This window comes from Oryctolagus cuniculus, chromosome 10 (assembly GCF_051225735.1).
Source record: "Oryctolagus cuniculus isolate XC-2025 breed Fujian yellow rabbit chromosome 10, ASM5122573v1, whole genome shotgun sequence".
NCBI classification, from domain to species: Eukaryota; Metazoa; Chordata; class Mammalia; order Lagomorpha; family Leporidae; genus Oryctolagus; species Oryctolagus cuniculus.
Genome location: NC_142876.1, coordinates 112,081,741 through 112,097,884, shown reverse-complemented (window position 1 = coordinate 112,097,884; position 16,144 = coordinate 112,081,741). Strand labels below are relative to the sequence as shown.

At 49.1% G+C, this 16,144-nt stretch overlaps 1 protein-coding gene across 2 annotated transcripts in view; it reads left to right on the top strand.

The window, feature by feature from the left end:
• The first annotated feature begins 69 nt into the window (after positions 1-69).
• RUVBL1 (RuvB like AAA ATPase 1) overlaps positions 70-16,144 on the top strand; it is a 50,610-nt gene continuing 34,535 nt past the window's right edge. Inside the window, exons 1-3 of one of the 2 annotated variants that reach the window (XM_002713147.6) lie at positions 70-311; positions 4,320-4,406; positions 11,479-11,611. In XM_002713147.6, coding sequence (XP_002713193.1) covers positions 171-311; positions 4,320-4,406; positions 11,479-11,611 — 361 coding nt within the window. In that variant the 5' untranslated portion in view covers positions 70-170. Of the gene's footprint in view, positions 312-4,319; positions 4,407-5,010; positions 5,128-11,478; positions 11,612-16,144 lie in introns of those variants that run through there. The other variant, XM_089305606.1, reaches the window with a different exon arrangement.

Below are 16,144 nucleotides of genomic sequence, written 5' to 3'. Positions count from 1 at the left end.
GCCTTAAACCAATGGGGAACGGAGGCGTTTCCGCTTCCGCCAATAGAGCAAGGACCTGGGCGGGCCCTTGCAAACCGCCGTGGTAACAGCCGCATGGTTACCCGGGCGCCAGGCGCGCAGTTGTAGGTTCTGATTTTCCACGTTGGTTTTGGCTCCCGTCGCCTGCAAAAATGAAAATTGAGGAGGTGAAGAGCACCACGAAGACGCAGCGCATCGCCTCCCACAGCCACGTGAAGGGGCTGGGGCTGGACGAGAGCGGCTTGGCCAAGCAGGCGGCCTCAGGGCTCGTGGGCCAGGAGAACGCGCGAGAGGTGTGGCGGGCGGACCGGGGAGCTGGGGGCTCCGGCAGGGCCGCTGCGGCGCCACAGCCGCTGAAGCGGGGGCCGGGGGTCTGCCCCGCATTTCCGCAGGGCAGGGTGGGGGTGGGTGAAAGGCGACGGGCCGCGGGGAGCAGGGGGCGGTTTGTGCCAGTTCACCGACAGGTGTTGATGGCGCTCCCGGCTGCGTGCCAGGCCTCGGCTGGCGACGCCGGGATGCGGCGGGGAACAGGATAGAAAAGGTCCCTGCTTTCCCGGCGCTTACATTTCCGTGCGGTGAGCTGAGAGGATAAACGTGTGGGCCGATAAAATGACTGTGTCCTGGTAGGGGTCCTCTGTGCAGGGTGTTGTCGGCATGGCAGGGAAACTAGGAGTTTGAAAGCTCGCTCTGGTTCCCAGGCCCGGGAGCTGTGAGAGGAGTGATCTGATTGACCCACTCCTGCAAGCATCTTTCTTGGTCGCTCCGGTCCTGATTTTATTAAAGTGACAGGGATGCCAAGTCCATTCCCCTACAATATTGTTTTACCGGCGGAAAAATTAAGGATGGGAGAGGCCGCTAGTCCACTTGCCACTTTAGTTTAAAGGGTAAAACTGGCATTCGCACGTCCATGTGTTTCTGCCGCCCTTTCTCAGCCCCCTGCGCTCCAGGCTAAGAGCCCTGCCCTAGAGGCTAGACAGCTACAAAACCCTGCACTTTATATGAAGTGAAGACATGCCTCTCAGCCCGATGCTGCTCATGGAAAGGGCCAAAGACAAGCCCCTGGTTTCTGTTTTGAGTATCATCTTTCCAGTAGGGAAACGTCTGACCCTGACTCAACAAAGCACCTGTTACTGCAAGCAGCTAGCATGGATTGGGCCAAGCACCATGCTAAGCAGCTGTGTTCCCACTGTCTTGTTTTTTTTTTTTTTTTTTTTTTTTTTGACAGGCAGAGTGGACAGTGAGAGAGAGAGACAGAGAGAGAAAGGTCTTCCTTTGCCGTTGGTTCACCCTCCAATGGCTGCCGCTGCAGCCGGCGCACCGTGCTGATCCGATGGCAGGAGCCAGGATCCAGGTGCTTTTCCTGGTCTCCCATGGGGTGCAGGGCCCAAGCACCTGGACCATCCTCCACTGCACTCCCTGGCCATAGCAGAGAGCTGGCCTGGAAGAGGGGCAACCGGGACAGAATCCGGCGCCCCGACCGGGACTAGAACCCCATGTGCCGGCGCCGCAAGGTGGAGGATTAGCCTATTGAGCCACGGCGCCGGCCCTTTCCCACTGTCTTGTTATTCACTTGCAGTCTAATAATTTTGCTCCCCCACTCTAGTACAGTTTTCCTCAAACGTAGGAAATGTTGGCTCGTTCAGTAGATATCTGCCCAAAAATCTACAATTAATATTTTTGCCATTGCTTTGTCACGCATCTATTCATCTATCCAGCTGCCAATCCACTTTGACATTTCAGAGTAGATGGTAAACATCCGTACAGCTCACCCCTAAACCCTTTAGGGCCGATGAGGAGGTTATGTGGGCTAAGGTCCCTGTGCTGGTGGGCGGTAGAGCCAGGAGTTAAACTCAGGTCTGTGTGGCTGCAGAATCCACGCTCAGAACTCTGATGCTGTGTTTCTCAGGCCCACCTTTGCTGCCAGGTTCTTGTATGGGGCTGGTGGTGTCGGCAGCCTCTCTGGCGCTCAGTGTGCTCGTCTGAGAGCCAACATGGACTCTAAGGCCTGTTCGGTTCTTTTTCGATGTCAGGGTTCACGATGTGTCTCACTGCAGGGAAGCTGGAGGGTAAACTGAAGGAGAATACATGGAAGAGGTTCTGTCTGTAAGAGAGTTACAAGTGCAAAGTTTGGAAAGCCGTCTCTGCCTTATTTTGAGTTTCCCAGGAGCTCCAGTGCTGAGGATCATATGAAGACTATATGGGAGACCACAGAGAGTCTCCATCCTTTTTAGCAATATAGCATCTGAAGAATACCTAATAGGCTCTGTAACGGGCACTCTGCTCATTGAAGCAGCAGTGAATCTAGCACGTGCACACACAGTCCTTGCACACACGTTTTAGGGGCTGCTATAGTGTGTGACTGAGGTACTTCACAGTCCACAAGGAATAGAGAGAGCAAACGCGTTCACAAGATCTTGTCAGTAGGGAACAGTATGACCACTGCCTTCCTTCAGGCAAGGAGAAGGTACCTTTTAGGTTTTGTATCAGTTATTAATTCAAGGGAACAAAGCTTGTATTATGTGATCCTGGGATGTGGGTCCTCAGTACTGTGACTTTCTCATCCTTACACCTTTGTGTCAAATATTCTACAGTGTCTGAGGACTGGTAACCCATTTGTGTGTGTGTGTGTGTGTGTGTGTAGAATACACTGACAGGGAATTGAATACTTTAATCTTGGGTATTCAGAAGGCATCGGTGGATCTAGTGGTGCCACAGATTTACGCTCACGTCCAGTGTTGGCTTTGCACAGTTCACTGATGGCCATCTAGGTGCTGGTATCAGGGATTGTTTTTGTTTTTTAAGATTTATTGTATTTATTTGAAAGAGTTACAGAGAGAGGTAAAAGAGATCTTCCATCCACTGGTTCACTCCCCAAATGGCCACAACGGCCAGGGCTGAGCTGATCCAAAGCCAGGAGCCAGGAACTTGTTCCGGGTCTCCCACGTGGGTGCAGGGGCCCAAGGACTTGAGCCATCTTCTACTGTTTTCCGAGGCACATTAGCAGGGAGCAGGACCAGAAGTCGAGCAGCTGGGACTCAAACTGGTACCTATATGAGATGCCAGCACTGCAGGCCAGGGCTTTAATCTGCTGCACCTCGGCACTGGCCCCAGTATCATTGATGCTGAACCTTTAGTGGGTTAGTTGGGAATCTAATGAGAGCTATTAATCTGCATCTTGGAAAAAATGTGCGTAAGGACATATAGATAGAATTTTGTTTCTCTTTTCAGGTGCTGTGTGGGCCCCTGAAGTTTCTCTCTGTATTCTAGGCTAAAAATCACTACCCCCACTTGTACTCCTACTGTGCGTTCACACAGCAGCCTGCATGATCTTTTTTTTTTTTTTTAACCATTTATTTATTATTTACTTGAGAGGCAGAGTTATAGACAGAGAGGAGAGAGACAGAGAGAAAGGTCTTCTATCTGCTGGCTCACTCCCCAAATGGCCACAATGGCTGGAGCTGGGCTGATCAGGATCCTGGAGCTAAAAGATCATACTGTGGCCTAGTAGGCTAAGCCTTGCCTGCATCGTCAGCATCCCATAGGGATGCCAGTTTGTGTCCCAGCTGTTCCTCTTCTGATCGAGCTCTCTGCTTATGGGAAAGCGTTGGAAGATGGCCCAGGTGCTTGGGTCCCTGCACCCACGTGGGAGACCTGGAGGAAGCTTTTGGCTCCTGCTGTTGTGGCCATTTGAGAGTGAACCAGCAGATGGAAGATCTCTCTGCCTCTGCCTCTCTTTAACCCTGTCTTTCAAATAAAAAATAAAAATAAAAGCAAATCATAACATGACACATAGATAAGAGCATTTCAGTGGCTTCCCATTACATTCGAATAAAATCCAAGCCCCTGGTTCCTGTTCTTTGTTCTGCCCGGGCCCTCTCCCCCCATTCTCCTTCTTTGATCATTGCAGCCTTTCTGCCTCTCGGACACGCCAGGCTCATTTCTGCTTTGGATGTTTTGAATTCGCTGTTCCCCTTGCCCGGAACACTGACTTGGGCTCTGCCCCGAGTGTCTGATAGCAGGTACAGCGTCAGCAGGGTGACCTTGGTGGATGGCTCTCCCCAGCCACTCATGCTCTCATTACCTTTTTCCTTCACATTAGCGATCTTGTGCACAGCTTGTGTTTGCTCCTTGAACTTGAGTTCCAGGAGCACGAGGGTTTTCTGTACCGCCCGGGACTTGGGACAGTGTCTGCAGTTGTGTGGACCAGGGACTGAATTTTTTTTCCTCCCTGTGAAACATTTTTTTTTTCCTGTGAAACATTTTAATACTGATTTATTATTTCTTTCCATTGTGGTGTGTAGGCATGCGGCGTCATAGTAGAATTAATCAAAAGCAAGAAAATGGCTGGAAGAGCTGTCTTGTTGGCAGGACCTCCTGGAACTGGCAAGGTACTCATTTTCTCTCATTTTTAAAGCTACCCAAGAGAATGATTTGAATGTCTAGGCCAAATTGAATTTATGTCTTTACTCGTCTTTGTTTAGCTAAATTGGTTATGTGTATGTTTTAAAAGCTAATGTGCAGTAATACAATTGAGTATCCAAAATCCATGCTTCTAAATTTCAGATCATCCTGGCCCAACTCCAGAGAAGAAAGAATGAAGTCCTCAGAGGGGCCTCATTGTCACTAGAATTTGTCCTTTATCTCTTTCAAGTCTCCTTTGCTATGGAAATACATTTCTGTTGGCCCATGGCTTCATAAAAAATCTTTGGAGAGACAGCTTATTTGAGGCGGAAAGAAAATGAGTCAGCAAGCATTTTCTAAATGTTTGCTTTAACCCGTCACTGTTTTGGTTCTGTGAGAAATGAAAAAAAAAATATCGAAAAAAGAATTAGATTAGATGCGTGATTTTTATCTTCCAGGGGCTTACGGTCCCCGCAGGGCAGGGAGGCAGGAAACCATGACAGCACAAGATGAGTCAGATGAGCGCTGGGCCTCCAGCTCTTGACTGATCTTAAATGCAGCTGGAGTTTGAGCAGGAGGCTCTGCTGAGGCCTGGTGGAGCTGGCAGGCTTGAGATTTGACAGTTGCCCTTCCTTCACAGTTGGGAAAAGGACCTGACTTTGCAGGGAAGAAGAGGCCTTCTGGGCAGAGCCCATGGCGTGGAGCAAGGTTTGAACTTTGAGCCTTGCTTATTCACAGGGCTGCTTAGTGCCACCGAGTAGGAGCCTGGGGCTGTGTAAAGAAACCAGCTTTAAATTCCACCTCTACACGTGCCTTACCTGTTTCAGGCACTTAGGAAACTAATCCCTTGTGAAATAAGAACTTTTATTTTTATAATTTTCAAATCCTCTTACTGAGCCGATGGGGTATCTTGTTTTGGTGTCTCGCCCTGGAGGAGGAAGCGCTGTGTTTGTGAGAAGTTGGTTTGCACTGGGAAGGGCCATGCCACCATGAGCCGCGTCCAGCCGTGTCCTCTTACCTACCACTCCTCATATGTAGACTTCTTCTCCGCGTTTTCCTTCTTCATAAACTTCGTCGTTTTAGAATTTCTTCCACAGGTTGTTGCCAGGAAAGCCTTAGACTTGTATGTATGATGTTGCGTTAGTTTTGGACGGTAGTGGTGCTGAATATGTGATGTGCTGGACAGACGCTTTCCTCAGTGTTATTTTTCTGTATGCATTTGTTACTTTTGGATTCCATTGTTCACCTTGAAGAAGGCGGATTCTGAGGGTTCTAACTTGTTTCTGGATGTTTTTGAGGTATTTTTGGTTTTAATGTTCTACAGTGATACATCAAAGAGTGGATTTATTTTTATTTATCCTGCTTAATGTTAATTGTGTTTCCTGAATCTGAGTCTTATGTCTCTAATCAGTTGTGGGGATAATCTTACCCTAGTCTCTACTCCACTGAAATGAGGTTAGGACTGTAGTGGGTCTCATCCTGGGACAGTGGTGCCCTGGCCCTCCCATGGCACGTTTGGCACTGTCTGCTGACATGTTGGGGGTATTCCTGGCCTCTGCTTCTTGAGGCTAGCACGCTGCTGTACACCCTGCAGTGCGCAGCGCAGCCCCAGAATCGGCTCCTGTCTGACTCCAAGTGTCAGTAGAGCCGAAGCTGAGAAACGCGGGACCTAGAGCTCCGTATTTTGACCTTTTTGTCTTTCTTGGCAGCCTCTCCTTCATCTTTTCTTTTTTTTTCTTTTTAAGTTTTATTTATTTGAAAAGGAGAGTTACAGAGAGAGATACCCAAGAGATCGAATATCCACTGGTTCACTCCCCAGGTGGCCACCACAGCCAGGGCTGGGTTGGGCTGAAGCCAGGAGCTCCTTCCGGGTCTTCCATGTAGGTGCAGGGGCCCAAAGGCCTGGGCCGTCCTCCAGTGCTTTTGCAGGCGCGTTAGCAGGGATTGGAAGTAGAGCAGCCCATGTGGGGTGCTGGGGCTGCAGGCCGTGGCTTACCTTGCTGTGCACAGTGCTGGTTCCATCTCCTCCATATTTTCTCTTTTTGACTCTGCTGCCTTCTGAATATCTTCCTTTAGGCTTCAGTTCCAGTCTCAGTGTTCCTTAAGCTGTGAAAGAATTGCTGATTAAATCAATTCACGGGTAGTTTTCTGCATTTCTAAAAAAGAGAGAGATTATCCACCCACTGGAAATGGATGGGAATGTCTGCAATAGCTGGGGTTGGGCCAGGCTGAAGTCAGGAGCCCAGGACTCAAGCCGGGTCTCTCAGATGAGTGCAGTGACCCAAGTGTTTGAGCCAGCACCTGTGGCCTCCTGGGGTGCACATTAACAGGAAGGAAGCAGAGTCAGGACTCGAGCCTAGGCACTCCCATGTGGAATGCAGGCATCTCAAGTAGTATCTTAAACAGTGCGCCATCTGCCTCTCCTATTTTCCTCCTTTTCATTCTGGAAAGTCTGAAGCCTACTGAAGTTGAAAGAATAGTGGCCGGCGCCACGGCTCAATAGGCTAATCCTCCACCTGTGGCGCCGGCACACCGGCTTCTAGTCCCAGTCGGGGTGCCGGATTCTGTCCCGGTTGCCCCTCTTCCAGGCCAGCCCTCTGCTGTGGCCAGGGAGTGCAGTGGAGGATGGCCCAAGTCCTTGTGCCCTGCACCCACATGGGAGACCAGGAGAAGCACCTGGCTCCTGGCTTCGGATCAACGCGATGCGCCAGCAACAGTGTGCCGGCCGTGGTGGCCATTGGAGGGTGAACCAACGGCAAAGGAAGACCTTTCTGTCTCTCTCTCTCACTGTCCACTCTGCCTGTCCAAAAAAAAAAAAAAATAGAAAGAATAGTATGAGGAGCCTCTCTATCCTCTGCATGTAGAAAGCTAATTGCAAATGTTTTGTGACATTTGCTTTTTCTCTGTTTTATTTTTGAACTGTTAGAAAGTAAGCTGCAAAGACATGGCTGAGACACCATCATCACACCCACCAAATTTAATGTTGCTGCCGTAGTAGCTAATGTGTAGTTTGTGTTAGAATTTCTCATATTTTTTGTTAACGAAAAAAGCAGTACTTTTTAAAAAATCTGGAGCAGAGCCAGTGTCATGTCGGGAGCTGAGGAAGGAGGACTGTGATTAAGGAGCCTGTCAGTTCTCTTAGTACACAACTGCATGATCAGTTAGCTGGTGTCTTCCAAATGTAGCAAGGTTAAATTTTTTAATAAAAAAAAAATGGTAGAAATTTTTTAAAGTCTCCAGATGTTCCCATTTTGGCTGCTTTAAATTTTTTTTTAAATTCAGGATACAATCAAAGATCACCCACTGTTCATGGTTATGTCTGCTTAGTCTCTCTAGAATGCTTGTCCTTCCCAGCATTTGGTTTTTTGTTTTCTCTTATGATGTTGACATTTATTTCGTGTTCTGTACTTTGTTTATGGACTTGAGTTTGACTGATCAGATCTTTGAGGCTCCTTTAATCCCCTCAAGTCAGGGCTGAGTGCCTCCTAAGAGCATTTGTGAGGGGCCCCACCATGCCAGTCCAGGGCTCCCTGGCAGGAGCTTGGTAATACAGCTTTCTGGACCACCATCAGGGAAGTTAAACTCTGAGCCTCAGTCTGTCTGAGAGCATGCCAGGGAGGGATTTTCTTGCCAGAGCCAAGACAGGCCCCATAGGTTCCGCTTTGTGCCCCAGGCGACTTCTTTTTAGAGCCCACCTTTTCTTCTGATGTGTGGTCCTTGGAGGTCCTGTTTCCATTCAGGAGTTTCTGTCTTCCTCCTGTACCTTGTTGGAGTGTCAGTATCTACATGTGCCAGACCTTCACGACTACAGTAGTTTACTGCATGGATTATTTGTCTATCTATTTATTTATTTCTAGGTGTTAAGTGGCAGGAGGGGTTTTCAGTGGATGTAGCATGACCTATAGCTGAAAGCATGAGTCGTGCATTCCTTTGGGGTATTATACCGTTTTCCTCCCAGGACACAGTGGAAGTTCTCAGCACTGTGGTATCGCCTTCAGGTTTGTCCAGTCCCCTCTGTTGGGCATGAAGCCGTGTGGGCCTCTCCTGCTGTCTAGTGTGCTGATGGGCCCCAGGTCTGGCTCCTTCCTGGAGTGCTGGGCAGTGATCCAGTGCTCGCTTCCCAGCTGCAGGTGCGTTGTTTCCAGGGGTGCTCCCCTCTGAGGCCCTCTCACTGTTAACAGTGGGCTTGGGGTTTGGGTTTTAGATAAAGGAGATGTTCAGATGAGACTGCAAACAGAGTAGATGTTCTTCATCTTTGAGCAGCAGCCTCCTTCTGGTGTTACTTGGCGTTCTTCTGGCAGGTGGGCACAAAGAATTCATGGTTGTAGAGATTGGCATGTGTGTCCTGGCTCTGCTGCTTGCTAACCCTTTGACCTGGGTGGGTTGGTAACCTCTGCATTTCAGTTTCTTAATCTGTAAAATATAAACTAGATTACCAACTTCATGGGCTGTGTGGGAGAATTCGTTGAGATCGATATAGCACTATATAGTGGGTGTAGGGATACTGGCTGTATCATATACCTTCTGGGATCCTTTAGGAAGAAACTAGACATGGGAAGCATTTCCTAATCAGCTGTCGTATCTTATTATTCTTACATTTTTATTTATTTTTATTTTACTTCAAAGGCAGAGAGGTAATAGGCTCTTTGATCTTCTGGTTCACTCCCACAAGTGCTTGCAACAGCCAGGCTGGACCAAGCCAAAGCCAGGAGCCCAGAACTCAGTCTGAGTCTTTCATGGCTGGCAGGGACCCAAGCACTTGAACTACCGTCTGCTGCCTCCCTGGATGCACATTAGCATGAAGCTGATTAGAAGCAAGGAGCTGGGACTCGAACCAGGCACTCTAGTATGGGATGTGAGCGTCCCAAGCGGCTACTTAAGCCACTGTACTAAATGCCTGTGTTTATCATATTTTTTAAATAAGGATTTATGTTATTTATTTGAAAGGCAGAGTTAGGAGAGAGAGAGAAAGAGAGAAAGAGTGAAAGAACCTTCCACCCACTAGTTCATTCCCCAAATGGCCACAGTGGCAGGTGCTGGGCCAATCTGAAGCCAGCAGCCAGGAGCTTCTTCCAGGTCTCCCACCTACGTTCAGGGGCCCATGGACCTGGGCTATCTTCTGCTGCTTTCCTGGGTGTGTTAGCAGGGAGCTGGGTTGGAAGTGGAGCAACCGAGACTCAAACTGGTGCACATACGGGATGCCAGCATTGCAGGTGACAGCTTGACCCATTATGCCACAGTGCCAGCCCCTATATGTTAATGGAAGCATATTGATCATCTCTCCTGTAATAAGTAGAAGGAGCGGAGATAGGACTGAATCAGATGTGGTCACTGAATTTGAAAGTTGAAACTGACTGTGGGGAATTGGGGCCTATAGAAATACAGGGAAAGGAAGGAAGAGTGACTGGGGCGATGTTGATTCTGCATAAAAGGTGGGCATCACCAGCCTGTGACCCCCTATTGGGAGTCCTGGTGTAGGGCGCCATTCCTCTCATTGTGTCCTGTTGTGTTCCAGAGATTTTTCCTTTACTCTTAGATATAGTTTTAGAGGGATCGGCCGTGGGACTCCACCCAGAAGCCTAGGAACTGGGCAGTGGGCCTGAGTGAAGAAGCTGGGTACAGGCCTGCAGGTGTAGTGTGGCTGTGCGGGGCTGGAGTGGGCACACCTTCATGAGAGCAGGCAGCTGCTGACACGTGGTACCGAGGGCCCATGGTGGCCGGACCTTCTGAGTATGAGAGGCGTGAAACAGTTGGATTTTATATGAAACTTCCCAATATTTATAAACTGGTACTATATTGAGTTAAAAACTCAGATGAGACTATGCAGCTCAGACAGAACCACTCAGCGGGTTACTAGTTTGCTACCTTTGATCTAATCTAATGGTTTAATACTTCCATTTGACAGATGAGGAAATTGGGCACCAAAGATTTGCCCTGTGTCTGTGGTCACGCCGAAAATTAATGGCAGAAGCAGGACTAAAACCTAGTGTCTGCCCCCTGGGTTAGGCTCTGCTGCAGGATGATTGTCCCACCAGATGTGGCCATCTCAAAATGGTCTCCAACGAGGCCTTGGAAAGGAAATCTGAGAGGAACCTTTACCAGGCCCGTTTTAAAATAGTGTCTCAGACTTTGTTTTTCAGTAGCGAGCTTGTTTTCTTCCTTAGCCCTGACGTGGGAACTGACTCATGTTTCGAAGTTAGGAAAGAGGAAAATGGCATTGAAAGGCCATGGCATTCCCCAGCCCTGTACCAACTTTAAAGCATTTGCTTTCCATACTTGGTATTTGACCATCGTTTGTTCAGTCTGGTTCTGTTTAGCATCTGCCAACTGTAGGTATCATTCCAGAATCAGTTTGTTTGCCACAGGGCATGTCCAGGTGTATCTTGTTAAGACCAGTTCAGCGCATCACAGTTCCAGCTGATGCATCATTTCTCACTATTTGTGGGCCCCTTCACATTACATGACATCAAGCAATTCATTTCTTCTTTATTGATTTCTGACGTGCTGTGGATGGGTGTTTTTCTGTGGTTGTAAAAGCAGAAAGCAGTAGCTCAGAGAGGCAGAGGTGTTCTGAGCAGTAAGGGCAGGGTCCTGCCTTGATACTGAGGGAACAGTTCTGGAAGCTGTACTGACGGCAGTGGGGACATGGTCCCTGGAATCCTGCCAGAGTTTGAATCTCCACTCTGCCTCTCTGTGAATGATGGTACCTAGGGTGTGTTTTTTAATCTCTCCTCTGTGATGTAGGAGAGTAGTCATGTCAGCTTCATGGGGCAAGTGTGAAAGTCCTGGGAAGCACTTAGGGTTGGGTGTATGCCCGGTGACTCTCAGGGAATGATAATTTGTAATTATGGAGATGATTAAAGGTGCCATTCATGATGCAAATTGTGAACAAAAGTCATCAAACATTCGTTATGTGAGACATGCCAAATGATGGGAAAACGAAAAGGACTAGAGATATTCAGTCATTCTGGGTTAGTAATTTTTTTGTTTTAGTGTGAAATGTTTGAGTCATCCGGTTTTCAAGACTGTAAACCAATGTGTTTCCACTTTCTCCTGCAGACGGCTCTGGCCCTGGCTATTGCTCAGGAGCTGGGCAGTAAGGTCCCTTTCTGTCCCATGGTGGGCAGTGAAGTTTACTCGACGGAGATCAAGAAGACAGAGGTGCTGATGGAGAACTTCCGCAGGGCCATTGGTGAGTGGCGCGTGCGTGGGAGGGGTGAAGCCTCTTCATCATGGACGTGTCCTTGGACTTGCCCTGCTGCATTTCTTTCGACAGCATTCTCATTATCTTGGCCAACAAAACAAAAGCCAACAGCCCAGCTTTAGTGTTGCAGCGCTTTAGCCATCAGAGCAAAGGTGGACCTGGTGACTGGAGGGAGATTCTTCATGTAACAGAACAGATGTGGCTATAACATAAAAAAAAAAAAAAAAAAAAAAAAAAAAAAAAAAAAGGCCGGCGCTGCGGCTCACTAGGCTAATCCTCCACCTTGCGGCACCGGCACACCAGGTTCTAGTCCCGGTCGGGGCACCGGATTCTTTGCCGGTTGCCCCTCTTCCAGGCCAGCTCTCTGCTGTGGCCAGGGAGTGCAGTGGAGGATGGCCCAAGTGTGTGGGCCCTGCACCCCATGGGAGACCAGGAGAAGTACCTGGCTCCTGACATCAGATCAGTGCGGTGCGCCAGCCGCAGCGCGCCAGCCGCGGCAGTCATTGGAGGGTGAACCAACGGCAAAAAGGAAGACCTTTCTCTCTGTCTCTCTCACTGTCCACTCTGCCTGTCAAAAAAAATAAAATAAAATAAAATAAAAAAAAACAAACTCAGATTTTCCTGGCAGCCTTGTTTTGCTTTTAGGGGTGCCTGAGAGCTGAAAAGGATTTGAACTTAAGCCGAATCATGGTGCACCATGCTGCCAGAATGCCCCTGGTCCTGCAGCCAGGAGAGCCAGGAGTGAGGAAGCCACGTGGGGCTGGCAGAGCTCTGAAGCTCACGTGAGCTTCGTGGGGCCTGGGGTTACCATACTGAGTGCCTTTACCAGGCCAGGTCTCTCACTCTCCCAAGAAGAGTCTGTATGAAGGAACCGTCCCAGGAAGTTAAATAATTTGCTGGTGGCCCAGCTAACAGGTAGCAGAGCCACAGTTTGGACTGCCGTCTGCCTGATCTCTAAAGCCTGCACTCTGAAGAGTTACTGTGAGGAGAAAATGGCCTCTGCTGGAGGTTTCCCTCTGGCCAGGTGGGGCTTCCAGGCCAGTCTTCTGGCTCCATGGCTGCTGGCCTAGCACTGGGCAAATCCTAGATCCCTCAGATCCACTTATACAACTAGCTTCTTCCTTGTCATTGTCACAGAGCAGTACCTTTACCAAGCCATTTCTGCCTTTTTGGCATTTAGGCTGCCAGACATATCCCTGTCCATGTCTCTGTGCGCTTGTAGGAGTATCTTTAGAGTAATGAGCTATGGATGCTAGTTTGTCCCTTTGTTTGTCATACCAAGCTAACTTCCTGAGAGGAGATTTGCTAAAGAACTCTGAGGAGATGGTGGAAGTCTAAGACTCATGTAAGTTTTAGTTTAAGGATCAGATCATGTAGGGTCCTGGGCCGTGGTCAGGGCTTTAGATTTTGTGCTGAACAAAAGAAGCATTTGGAGAATGCCACATGTCCGTGGGCTCTGGTTTTGGTTTTACAGGATTTTCCAGGCTGGGTGTAGACAGAAGACAGTGAAAAGCATGAGCATAGAAGAGGGAGGTGAGCAAGAAGTCCGGGCAGGTGTAGGGGTAGCTTGGACCTGAGCGGCAGAGGCAGAGGTGCCAGTGGTTAGATCCTGGAGGTATTTGTATGGTGGAGCTTACGGGATTTCCTCATGGAGGCAGTGTAGGCACTGAAAACAAACGTCGGAGATGATGCCCAGGATTGGCCGGTTCTGGGGTGGGAAGGTACGAGAAGGAGCACGTTGGGTGTGTTTATTTAAAAGTTTATTTGAAAGGCAGAGTGACAGAGAAGGGGCGGTCTTCTGTCCACTGGTTCACTCCCCAAATGCCTGCAACAGCTGGGGCTGGACCAGGCCAAATCCAAGAACCTGGAGCTCCATCCAGGTTCCCCATATGGGAGACAGGGACCCATGTCCTTTAGCCATCACCTGCTGCCTCCCCGAAATATGAAGTAGCAGGAAGGGGGGTTGGAGGCTGAGGCGAGACTTGATCCCAGACCACTGGGCTGTGATATCTGCTCCAGGTTGGGTGTTTATTCAGTGTCTGTAGGGATACAGTGTGCAGTGTTCAACTTTGTAGCACTGCTCCTGGCCTATAGTGAGTACTCAGTAAGGTTTTTCTGAATGAATGAGAGAAATAGGGGCCGGTGCCACGGATCACTAGGCTAATCCTCCACCTTGCAGCACCGGCACACCGGGTTCTAGTCCCGGTCGGGGTGCCGGATTCTGTCCTGGTTGCCCCTCTTCCAGGCCAGCTCTCTGCTGTGGCCAGGGAGTGCAGTGGAGGATGGCCCAGGTCCTTGGGCCCTGCACCCCATGGGAGACCAGGAGAAGTACCTGGCTCCTGCCATTGATCAGCGTGGTGCGCCGGCCGCAGCGCGCTGGCCGCGGCGGCCATTGGAGGGTGAACCAACGGCAAAGGAAGACCTTTCTCTCTGTCTCTCTCTCTCACTGTCCACTCTGCCTGTCATAAAAAAAAAAAAAAAAAAAGAAAGAGAAATAGATAGACTGCAGCAGATAGAAAAATCTTTAACTAAAGAATATATTGTTTGGTTTATATTTTTTTTCTTATGAATTTGGAATTAGTTTCTAGGATGGTGTTTCCTTGATATCCTCAGGGACTTGGTTCTAGAACCCTTCTGGATACCAAAACCCGCAGATGCCCAAGTCCTTTCTATAAAAATGGCGTAGTATTTGTATATAATCTGTGCATGTCTTCCTGTATAACTTTAATCATCTCTAGATTATTTGTAGTAGCTGATACAATGTCAATGCTAGGTAAATAGTTATTATACTGTATTGTTTGAGGAATAATGACAAGGAAAAAAATCTGTACAAATACAATTTTTAAAAAAATAATCAGATTCTGCAGATACAGAATCCACAGATAGAGGGTTGGCTGTATTTAGGAAAGGAGAGATGTCATAAACTCCTTTCTGGCTTCTTTTTAAAAAACAGTTATTTAATTTAACTTATTTAAAAGGCAAAGAGAAAGAGATTGCTTTCCTGTCTGCTGGTTTACTCCCCAGAGGTCTGCAACAGCTGAGGAGGAATTGAGAACTCAATCCTTGTCTTTCTTTTTTATTTATTTATTTATTTATTTATTTATTTTTTTGACAGGCAGAGTGGACAGTGAGAGAGAGAGACAGAGAGAAAGGTCTTCCTTTGCCGTTGGTTCACTCTCCAATGGCCGCCGCGGCCAGCGCGCTGCGGCCGGCGCACCGCGCTGATCCGATGGCAGGAGCCAGGAGCCCGGTGCTTTTCCTGGTCTCCCATGGGGTGCAGGGCCCAAGCACCTGGGCCATCCTCCACTGCACTCCCTGGCCACAGCAGAGGGCTGGCCTGGAAGAGGGGCAACCGGGACAGAATCCGGCGCCCCGACCGGGACTAGAACCCGGTGTGCCGGCGCCTCTAGATGGAGGATTAGCCTAGTGAGCCGCGGCGCCTGCCTCAATCCTTGTCTTTCATTTCGGGGCAGGGACTCAGCTACTTGAACCATCATCAGTACTGCTCAGGGTGCTCATCTACAGGAAGCGGGAACTCAGGCCCTCCACCCTGAGACGATGTGTGGGTGTCGCAGGTGGCGTCTTAACTGCTAGGTCAGACACTGCTGGATCCTCCCCTGCATGGAACAGCAGGCAGAGCTGAGTAAGCACTGCCCTCCCGTCCACCGCAGCCTCCACCGCACCCACTGCCTCCTCTTTCTGAGCAGGCCTCTGTCAGCATCGGAGTTTGTGACTCTTGTTCCACTCCAGAGATTGTGAATTGTGTCCAGAGGCTGAATTTTTGTGTTACTCTCAATATGTACTACTTTTATTTTTTTTATTTTTTTGACAGAGTTACAGACAGTGAGAGAGAGAGACAGAGAGAAAGGTCTCCCCTCTGCTGGTTCACCCCCAAATGGCTGCTACAGCCGGCGCTGCGCCGATCCAAAGCCAGGAGCCAGGTGCTTCCTCCTGGTCTCCCATGCAGGTGCAGGGCCCAAGCACCTGGGCCATCCTCCACTGCCATCCCCGGCCACAGCAGAGAGCTGGACTGGAAGAGGAGCAACTGGGACTAGAACCTGGCGCTCATATGGGATGCTGGCGCCGCAGGCAGAGGATTAACCAAGTGAGCTATGGCGCCGGCCCCAGTATGTGCTTCTTAAAACTGCAAAATGCTTCTTAAGTTGAAATATTTTTTACCATGAAATATTGGAATTTTTAGGTACCCCCCTTTTTTTTTTAAGTTTTATTTATTTGTCTGGGCCAAGCTGAAGCCAGGACCAGGAGCTTCATCTGGATTTCCCATGTGATTACAGGGGCCCAAGTACTTGGTTTATCTTCCACTCCTTCCCAGGTATATTAGCAGGGAGCTGGATTGGAAGTGGGGCAGCCGAGACTAGAACTGGTGCCCATGTGGTAGGCCAGCACTGCAGACGGCGGCTTATCCCGCTGTGGCGTGGCACCGGCTCCTTTGGTACCCATTTTAAAGTAGAGTATGACGTCTATAGAGAAGAGTATGTACAACACAAATTAATTATAAAT